This window comes from Aedes albopictus, chromosome 3 (genome assembly GCF_035046485.1).
Source record: "Aedes albopictus strain Foshan chromosome 3, AalbF5, whole genome shotgun sequence".
Taxonomy (NCBI): domain Eukaryota; kingdom Metazoa; phylum Arthropoda; class Insecta; order Diptera; family Culicidae; genus Aedes; species Aedes albopictus.
Window position 1 is genome coordinate 405,422,969 of NC_085138.1, and position 11,243 is coordinate 405,434,211.

The 11,243-nt window shown below is 38.2% G+C and overlaps 1 protein-coding gene across 2 annotated transcripts; it reads left to right on the forward strand.

Annotated features, from left to right (window-relative positions):
* On the forward strand, positions 1–4,725 carry LOC134289738 (uncharacterized protein K02A2.6-like). 2 transcript variants are annotated; one of them, XM_062856160.1, is made up of 2 exons: positions 1–225; positions 333–4,725. In XM_062856160.1, exon 2 carries the CDS (start codon positions 1,326–1,328, stop codon positions 4,503–4,505), a length of 3,180 nt encoding a protein of 1,059 aa, XP_062712144.1. In that variant the 5' UTR covers positions 1–225; positions 333–1,325; the 3' UTR covers positions 4,506–4,725. The 2 variants fall into 2 exon arrangements, with proteins under 2 accessions (XP_062712144.1, XP_062712143.1); XM_062856159.1 differs by having other exon boundaries at positions 509–4,725.
* The last annotated feature ends 6,518 nt before the right edge of the window (positions 4,726–11,243 follow it).

Sequence of the window (11,243 nt, forward strand, 5' to 3'; positions counted from 1 at the left end):
TTTGTGACTACCGTCAAACCTAGACGTGTTTTAATTACATTTCGCTACTAGAAAGTCTTATTACCTCTCGATTCTAAAGACTTTACAGTGACGTACGAGGATAGAATTTTTTTACTTAAAAGTGTTTTAGCCTTGCATGAGTTTAATTTTTCGCGTGTGATTTTGCCGTGCAAGCTTTTAGTGAATTGAAGCAAATTTCACGATTTTTTAACCAAGGAGATCGGCGTAAGTAATTTTTTTTTCCTTGTGAAAACCATTTTTGAATTCCGCCAAATTTTTAGCTTGGTTGGCCATTGTTCTGAGTTTTTGTGATACAAAGCCTTTCGTTCCAGAACAATAACCTTGCTTTGTGCTTTTGTTGGTGAAGAAAGACTGAAAAGTGACAATTTTCCCAAACTGATTTTGGAGTAGAACCATTTAGAGTAACGCCATTTTGCCGATACGTGGTTAATTTTTGTCGACGATAATTTTTTACACACACCTTTTTTTTCACATCACACATTTACAGCGAACATTTTGCGCAAACATCACGAACACCAGCAATTTTTTTCTCAGTGTGCGAATCAGTGCCGCAGCAAATCCCAGCGACTGGGAACGGAAAAAAAGGAAATTCACGGAAAGTTGACAGTTCCGAACCGAGTGTGAGTGAGCAGTGTGTGATCGAGGAGAGCAGAGTTCACCACTATCAAGAACGTGCTGGTCGGCTGTTTGGTGTGACTGACCGGCATCATCAACAAAAAAGTGCATCAAAAGTGCATCACAGTTCAACGAACTGGCTTTTTGTTGGTGAACAACGTCGCCAGTGGAAAAGTGAATTAGTTTTATTGCTACTGACTGGAGAGTGAACCGAATTGCCACTGCTGCTGCTGAAACCTGAAGAGGAAGCTGCCATCGTGATTTGGCGCCGTTGGAAGAGCTGTGCGAAATCTCCATCGCTAATTTGTTGAAACCGACGGAGCTGCCATAGTGATTCATCGTGATAGTGCTGATTGAATTCGCCATCGTAGTTTTGCTGCTGCTGCTGCTGTGGATTTGCATACCTAGTGCATCGGAAGGAAGTTTTGGTGCCGGTTTTTTGTTGTGGTTGCTGCTGGCCATTTTGTAAGGATTTTGACCGGATTTTTGGTTGCGGAGTGCAACGAGAGTGCTTTTCGTCGTCGTTTTGTGTATCAAATCAGGTACGTGGTTTTTTTTTTGTTCTTTTTAATGGATTTTTTGTGGATTTCTTTTGTGCGATAAAATTTTTGATTTTATTTTATTTTGACAACTGATTGGATCCGATTTTAATTTTTTTGTGTAATTTCTTGTGCATTTCTTTTGAAAGGATGACTATGACGTCAGTTGCGGAACTTTACATACCATATTCAATGCCATTCAGTCAATACCAAGAGCAGCTTGAATGGATTTTTAAGCATAATGACTATCCAGAGGCTCGTTATAAAACGTCTTTCCTTGCAGTTTGTGGGAAAGAAGTTTTCACCGAACTAAAAAGGCTTTTTCCTGGAAAAAATTTCAATGATCTTACTTACAAACAAATGACAGATGAATTGAAGAAACGCTATGACAAAAATGATTCTGCCGTAGTGCATAGCTACAAGTTTTGGACAAAGAGGCAAGGCAGGAATGAATCTTTGGAAAATTTCGTAATTACCGTTAAAAATTTAGCAGAACGATGTGATTTTGGAGAATTTAAAGACAGGGCTATACGCGACATGCTTGTGATTGGAGTTAATGATACTCAGTTGCAGAAAAGGCTTTGCGATGAAGAAGATTTGTCTGCTGCTAAAGCAGAACGGTTGATTCTCAACTCTGAGATTTCAGCCAGTAGGTCAAAGCAACTTAATCATGATGATGAAAGACGAGTAAGCATAGTAGCAAGATTAGGTCAGCGATCTGATGTTTCAAGGTCTAGAAATAGATTTAGAAACAGAAGTCGTAGTTTTGACAAAAAGCGATCTATTTCACCCAGAAGTAGGAGTAACAGCAATTATCGAGGCAAAAGAGGTGGAGTTTCTAGTAAACCGACTTACATTTGTTCCTTTTGCAAGAAATCTGGGCACACTAGAAAATTTTGCTACCGTTTACACGGTAAAAGCCCCAGTAAAAGTCAAGCAAGCGTTAAATTTATAGATTCTCCAAAGCCATCTTCTAGCTCTAAAGATTCAGGTCGAGATTCAGGTCTTTTTAAGAGGTTGAAAAAAGATTTGGATTCAGACTCCGATTACTCAGACGGTATGCCTTGTCTAATGATTTCATCCGTCAACAAGATCAATGACCCCTGCTATGTGGAGGTGTTAATCAATAGGAGACGTTTGACCATGGAAATCGACTGTGGGTCAGCGGAGAGCGTGATTTCGGAGGAGTTGTACCTGAGAAACTTTGCAAATTGCGAGATACAACGTTGCAATAAAAAACTGGTTGTTATTGACGGCAACAAACTTAAAGTTGTTGGAAAATTTAATGTGGAGGTACAGCTCGCCGGAAATAGAAAGCAACTGAGCATGGTTGTTTTACGCTGCAACAACAACTTTATCCCGCTGGTGGGCCGCACATGGTTGGACGAGTTCTATTCTGGATGGAGAAACACCTTCACCAACCCTCCTTTGACTGTTGGGAACATTGACGTAGCTGACGAGCAAGATGTTGTTGAAGAAGTAAAGCGTAAGTTTCCGACAATTTTCACCAAAGATTTTTCTAGTCCAATAGTTGGTTATAAGGGAGATTTAATCTTGAAGGAAGACACACCCATTTTTAAAAAGGCCTATGAAGTTCCATTACGTTTGAGACAGCAAGTTGTTGATTATTTGGCGGATTTAGAGGAGCAAGGAGTTATCACGCCAGTTGAAGCCAGCGAATGGGCTTCGCCGGTTATTGCCATTGTGAAGAAGGATCAAAGTATTCGTTTGGTGATAGACTGCAAAGTCTCCATCAATAAAGTTTTGCTTCCAAACACGTATCCTTTGCCAGTAGCGCAGGATCTGTTTGCTACGCTTTCGGGTTCAACCATATTTTGTTCCTTGGACCTAGAGGGTGCTTATACACAGCTGCTTTTAACGGATCGTTCGAAGAAGTTCATGGTGATAAATACCATCAAGGGCCTCTACACATACAATAGACTTCCCCAAGGAGCCTCATCCAGCGCAGCAATATTTCAAAAGGTCATGGACCAAGTCCTTTGTGATTTGGAAAATGTTTCGGTTTATTTAGACGATGTGCTGATAGCGGGTAAGGATTTTAACGATTGCAAGAAGAAACTTTTATTAGTTTTGGAACGACTTGCCAAAGCTAACATAAAAGTGAACTGGAAAAAATGCAAGTTTTTTGTTACGCAGTTGCCTTACTTGGGACATGTTTTAACAGACAAGGGATTGCTTCCCTGTCCCGACAAAGTGAAAACTATCCGTGAAGCGAAAGCTCCGCGGAATGTTTCAGAATTAAAGGCATTTTTGGGACTAGTAACTTACTATTCTAAGTTCATTCCCAATTTGTCCACACGCATCAGCTGCCTTTACAATCTTTTAAAGAAAAATGTGACGTATTGTTGGACAGACAACTGTGAAAAAGTTTTCAACGATTGTAAAGGATTTCTTTTAAACCCAAACCTTTTGGAGTATTTTGACCCGTATAAGCCTATTATCGTAGTAACAGATGCTTGCAGCTATGGTTTAGGAGATGTAATCGCTCATTTGGTTGATAACGAGGAAAAACCTATTTGTTTCACCTCATTTTCCCTCAACAGCGCACAGAAAAACTACCCCATTTTGCATCTTGAAGCTCTAGCCGTGGTTAGCACAGTAAAGAAATTTCATAAATTTCTTTACGGGATGCATTTTACCATTTATACTGATCACAAGCCTTTAATCGGTATTTTTGGCAAGGAAGGTAAAAATTCCATTTCTGTGACGCGTTTGCAAAGATACGTTATGGAGCTTTCTATTTACGAATACGATATTGTTTACAGACCTTCTTCAAGGATGGGCAATGCCGATTTTTGTAGCCGTTTCCCTTTATCTGATGAAGTTCCTAGAGAGTTAGCAAGAGAGTACGTCAAAAATCTTAATTTTTCCAATGAATTTCCAATCGACTACAGAGAGGTTGCCAAAGAAACTTTGAACGATAATTTTTTGCAATCAATTTTAAAATACCTGAAGCAAGGTTGGCCTCAGAGATTGGAAAGACGTTTTGTGGATGTGTACTCTCACTACCAGGAGCTTGAAGAGGTCGGAGGATGCGTTTTGTTCCAGGATCGCGTGGTGATTCCTGAGAGTATGAAGAGCAAAGTTCTTAAAATGCTTCATATGAACCACTCAGGTATCAGCAAGATCAAACAACTAGCTCGGAGGACAGTCTACTGGTTCGGACTGAACAAAGATGTGGAGGACTACGTGAAAACCTGCGTGACATGCCATCAGATGACAGCGATCAACAAGAAGGCTCCCTATTCCCAGTGGATTCCAACGACAAAGCCATTCAGCAGAATTCATGCGGATTTTTTTTTACTTTGATGAGAAAGTTTTCCTGCTTGTCGTTGACAGTTATACAAAGTGGATCGAGCTAGAGTACATGCGCTATGGTACGGATAGCAAAAAGGTTTTAAAGGTTCTTATAGATATTTTTGCCAGGTTTGGTCTGCCGGATGTTGTGGTCACAGATGGAGGTCCACCTTTTAACTCCGACAAATTTGTGACATTTTTGGAAAATCAAGGAATTTTGGTGATGAAAAGTCCGCCGTCCCGAATAAAAAATACAGTAGAAAAACCGAACGTTGTATTGTAACAGTACTATTTAAAACCATATTTTTACAATAGACACCACTGTAAAAATAAAAATTCAAAAACAATAAAATGTAATGCAGAACCCAATACAGTATATTGTAAATAAGATTTTTACAATATACTATACGGGTGGTTAAGTATCGTAACAATATAAAAAAATATTTTTCTCCATATATATTTTTTTGCAAAACCATACATTATATTGTAAATGAATTGTTATAAATACTGATACGTGGGTTTTAAGAAACCGTACATTGTATGGTACACATATGGTTTCAAACAATAAAATGTACCGTAAATATATTGTTTTCAATTGTAGTTTCACTACTGGTTATACATTTGATTAAATGGTTTTGGAATGGTTCTCTTTTGTTATGTTGTATTGGTTTACATTACATAAACCATATAATGTTATATTATCTTGTCATTTTCCTCCTGTTAATGGCATCTTAGGCTTACTAGCATTATGAGAATGCGCTTTGGGAATTCTCCAGAGCGGTTTTGGATAACCCTTCATATTGGATCGCCCACGTCTAAGTCTGAGTCGAGGTCTGAGTAGTCTCTGATTGCATTAACAGTTGAAGCTTAGGCTCCCATGCCCCACCAGCCAGATAACTGGGTTTCGCAAACTAAGCATTATTTGTGGCAACACTTTGAGCGGCATGATGGAACTATGCCGAGCGCGCTAAGTACACGTAAAATATTTCAATTATTAAATCCATTACAATCGCCTTTTACAATCAATAACAACGAACCTAATAACGATAATAAATTCACCTAATATTATGTATTATGATAACACATCATTGCCATAAGCCAAACTAATACTTTTCATATATTTTGGCTAATGAACAAAAAGTATAAGACTAAGCTTATACTTTGAATAAGTTTTCAGTTTGATTTTTCCCGCCAATCGAGCGCTTGCCCACATCAAGAAGTTCCGCAAACAAAAAAATGCGAATTAAAAACACGCAAGTGTATATTACTTCAGCAAAACCAGGAATTTAATATCTTTCTACCAGTGATCGACAAGATTTATCAGGTAATCTGTTTTTTTATTGTTCTATCGCAGCCACATAAGCATAGTAGTTTATTTCAGCGAGCCAAAACCCAGTTCCCGGCTCAGGACTTGTTCGAGGAGCCGCATCCGTTCTTTCTTTTCAACTCGGAAGAGGAAGTCGACATCATTGAAAAGACCCTTAAGAAGCGGATGAGGAAGCGGGCCAAGTTAATTTGGTATACTGATTCGGATCACGAAGAGAAAAAAAAGAGGAAGTTAAATCCAAAGGTCAGGGAGAAGCGCGGACCAGTACTATTTCCGATGCGTGGGGCTCGAAAGATGAAGGAATTTGCGAAGACGGAGGCGGCGGGTAAGAACTTTCGTGTATTTGCTAGAATAAGCTGCTAACGTGTAACTTTCTATTTTTAGGTGCAATCTTGCAAATCACTTCGCAAGCGGAACGACATTGGCTTATTATTATCGGTAACAACAATCTGATTGTGCGGAAACTGCAACAAATGCGTCCCGTCGCCAAGCCACCAACTTACCGCTGGAGTGCGTCCACTCGAGATGCCAGATCTTGCCGAAAGATGCCTTCCAAAATTTTACATAGATTATAGTGCCAGTTTGGATGCAAGTGCAGCGCAAACCTCTAAAAATGACTAATAAATTAAGCATTTCGAATAAAATAATGTTTTCTTTTCTTGATCATGTTAACTGGAAGAAGAAAAAGTAGGAGGCAAATTCAAAATAAGCGGTAATCGATTTCATTAGTTGTATCACATACATGATATAAGAATTCTAATATCAATCATTAGCATTAATGATTGATTATATTGGGGTAAACTTATACTTTTTATTTGTGGTTACTTATGCTATACATTACATTTATTCATACGGTTTATTAGGAAAACGAAATGGCAAAAATATATAACATTTTCTTATACATTCAATAAGGATTTTTCTTTTCGTGTATTATTAGACCACTAATGTAGTTGCATGAAGTGGGTGACGAGGTACATAAGTATCATTACAGCGTGCTTAACCGTTATTGCAATATTGAGGCTCCAGTTTGACTAAAGTAAGTAATACACGGAAATACATAACAACTCATGAGAAAACTGTGTTGGTACTGGCAGCACTGTTGGTCACGATACCGTGACGGCCAAAACGACCGCTGACAGCTTTGTCAGGATGACAGGGCAAAGTGACGGATGAGAAGACGGATGTGTCGATCAGATGATGTCATACAGTAAAATATCCATTGTTATAGTGAAACTTGTTAAAGTTAGACAAACCCATAAGGTGAAAATTGAACTAAACATTATTATGCAATTTGAACTATTTCTAATTTACTTACAGCTAAATTACAAGCTAAATTTGTTACCTATCTAAAATTGATTGTTCCTTATCTACAGTGTTAGTGATTTCATGCAAAATTGTAAGTTACCTATTTCTATCATTATAACTTAACCTAATCAGAAAGTTCGCATGCAGGAATCACAGAAAACGCTAAGATTACGGGAGAATTGTCCTCTCCGCACTTGCAGACCGATTTATGTAAGTAAACTTAAACTAATGAATTGAACTTAGACTAATCCGTAAATAAATTTGCAGCAAAAGCTACGTTATAGCAGAACAAAACTGTTGTAATTCGCTAAAAGAAAATCGACCTCGAGTAGGACAATACCTAACCTTCCTCCTCGCGGAACAACTGTCAAGTTCGATTCAAGTACAAGTTAGGTTAAAAAGCGAACCCGCAGACTAACCTATATTAAAAGTCATTTCAGTGTTCAGTCCAGTCCATGTGTTAAAGATGGCTCTACGTCAAAGATAAAGTTTGTCAATCGCATTTGATTCGATTGTGGTCGAAGGCAAGTTCACATGAGAGAAGAGGAGAAAATTCCCCTAAATGCAAATACAGAAATAATAGTGTTGAACTCATCCACTGATTTACGATAATCTGACCTGCATCATTCCGGGTTGGCCCACATTCGTATTTCTCTCATCGCACTCTACACACCTAGCCCGCCATATCTCTTGGACCCCTGCTTGGACCTGCAGTTCTTAGTATAGGACATTTGGTTTACCACTGATTTAAACATGTTATTGATTTTCAATTGATGTTTCAACTTATTCATTTTTTTCTCTTTCATATGAAAGCTTTCCTTTGCATCAAAAAAGTCACAAACATCAACAAAACAAAGCACGGAAAAAATGTTAAACTGAATAAATCTGGTGTTCGATTTGAATAGGTCGAATCTGCATATGAATCACAGCAAACATACGACCTATTCAAATCGAACACCAGAAATAATTAAAAATTCACGGAAAAATGTTTCGGAAAAGTGAATGGTTCAAACGTAAGAAAAACAGTATAATATATTGTTACATAAAAATCCAATGTAAATGTATAGTATAGCGAACCATTTCATCACAATACACTTTATTGTAGCTGGTACACTGTATGGTGCAGAAATGGTTTTCACCATACACCCTATGGTTAGTTTTTATCCGGGGTATCACCCTGAGAGTAATGGACAAGCGGAGAGAACTGTAAGATTGGTCAAGGACGTTTTGAAGAAATTTTTCCTTGATCCGGATATGAGAAGAATGGATGTCGATGAACAAATCGCAAATTTTTTGTTTAATTATCGCAACATTTGTTTGGACAAAGGCCAGTTCCCTTCAGAAAGATTGCTCTCTTATAAACCAAAAACTATGTTGGACCTTATTAATCCTAAGAACAGTTTTAAAAACCACTTGACTAACTCGCATGATGATCTTGATTTTGACGATGCAAAAGGTGTTAGCAAACCTGATGCTTTTGCTAAACTAAAGAACGGAGATCTGATTTTTTATAAAAATGTTAACACTACAGACATCAGAAGATGGTTGCCAGCCAAGTAAGAAATAGTAGCGATAATCGTACCAGTAAACGAAGAAGAGAAGAAGAAGAACAAGATTCTGAAGGTAGTACAAATATCGATTTTGAATTCTATGGCTACCCAGCCGATTCTTTCATATTTGCAAACGATGAACCTGAAGTACAGTTTGATAATCGTCAGGAATCTGATCCACTACCAGTGGTTTCGAATGAAAGATCAAGAAGAAGAAGAATTAAGAAACGTAGAAAAAGTGATTTTGTCTATTATTAGTGGACTCGAATAATTTAGATACTTTTAAAATGGATTGTAAATTTGTACATATTTTACTGTTAAGCATAAAATGCATTCGGATGTTTTTAATTTGAATTAGTTGAACTTTAAACATATTTTGAATAAAATGAATTATTCTCGAACTAAAGGATGGAGGAGTTGTAGTAGTGACAAACGCTTGAGAACTCGCTCAGTGTATTCGGGAGAAAGCATGAAGAGAGAAAAGAGAAGTTTTGTGACTACCGTCAAACCTAGACGTGTTTTAATTACATTTCGCTACTAGAAAGTCTTATTACCTCTCGATTCTAAAGACTTTACACATTTGAGTACCTCCATGTACTTTCCCAGCTACATCTTAAGTAGAATTTAGCTTGTTTTTTCTTGTAGCGCCAGCGCTTTCCTGGGATCGTTTTCTGGGATACGCTTCAATGCTCGTAGTCGCTTTCTCCGTATTTTGATAGCCGTGGCAACATCGTTGTTCCACCAGGGTACAGATTTGCAACCAGGTTTGTCGCTTGTGCGTGGAATTGATTTTTCTGCTGCTTTCCTGACTATGTCGACAAATTCTTCCAAAGAAATATCGTAGTCTCTTGGAGTAGTTGTTAGGATATTGTCGCCTCCGGAATTAAAACAACTTATCGACAGCAGCTTTCATTTTACGCAGCTTCAATACTGTAAATTTATTTCTAATTATTGTTTGATTATGTACATAAATTATTATCTTACATTGCAGTTTTCATTCCCATTTTCGAGAAGACAATTCTCCTAACCACCTTGTTCAACTCTATGTCAACCACTGCCGAAGCTCTCCGAAACAATTCACTTCTTCGGTTATATCTTACTTTTAATTCAGGGTTGCCAGTTCCACTAACGACTAGCGTATTGTAAACGTACGCAACACTCCCCCCCCGTGGAACTGGTAATGAACTGAATTTATCAATAAACGGATGCAAAACAATTTTGTGCCACACATTGAGAAGTTTTCTCCAAACAATAACCACCCGGATCGAAAGGCAATGATACAGAATGGTGAAACTCGCAATGCTTTTGGAACGACGAATCCACTCGATTAGCTACCTGATTAGCATCATCGTATTTTTTGCACACAGTTGGAGTGCTGCGACTAGCTGAGAGCTCTCATGGATAGGTGCGCTCTTCACTTCACTCTTACTTTCAATGGGCATTGAAATAACCTTCTCCTGCTCTAATAGCTTGCATGCGGATGGTGCCTGCGTTTGGGTGCCCACAGATATAATTGATTTTATAGAATCAGTTGTTGATGACGTTTTGATGATCACTTCGTTCGTTTGATACGATGTTAACTCAGGATCATCGGCTCTCGTGATGCTATATGAAACGGAAGATTGCTTTGGTACGGCCTTTGTTGATGGAGATCGTTTGGGAGAATCTGTTGTACTTTGAATTGGCGCTTTGGTTCTGGTACAATCATTTGGCGGCTGGGTTTTGTCGCATAATGGAATCGGGTTTCCTACCGTGTCTCTGCTGATCTTACACCCACTGTATTGCCGCAGTACCGCTTTCTTCCTAGCCCTGAATTCCAATTCAATTTTTAGTGCAGCTTTTTCATACTCCTCGTCGATTTTTGCCAACTGTTGCACGTAGTATTCCTCCATGCATTTTACCTTTTCTTCGTGCTGTTGCCGCCACAGCTTGTCCTGCTCTTCCAGCAGGGAAAGTTCACGCAGTATATACTCCATGGCGGGATGATTTCGGTGGGTGAGATGCAATTATTGAAGTTTGTTAGGATATTGTCGCCTCCGGAATTAAAACAACTTATCGACAGCAGCTTTCATTTTACGCAGCTTCAATACTGTAAATTTATTTCTAATTATTGTTTGATTATGTACATAAATTATTATCTTACATTGCAGTTTTCATTCCCATTTTCGAGAAGACAATTCTCCTAACCACCTTGTTCAACTCTATGTCAACCACTGCCGAAGCTCTCCGAAACAATTCACTTCTTCGGTTATATCTTACTTTTAATTCAGGGTTGCCAGTTCCACTAACGACTAGCGTATTGTAAACGTACGCAACACCCGAATAAAACGATATCATACAGTTGTGATACAGCCAATCATTTTCTGATTATTAGTGGTATCATAAAATGGATCATAGATAAATGATAATGCGAATCGTATTAATGATAACATGAATCATAATCAGAGTTAGAATGATAGACCGAATGGGTTGTTAAGTATCGTTACCATTCAAAACCAACGATTTTCTCGAACAAAAATTTTATCAAATTATTCATCCTATAATCATTTTATCATTAATTTTATGATA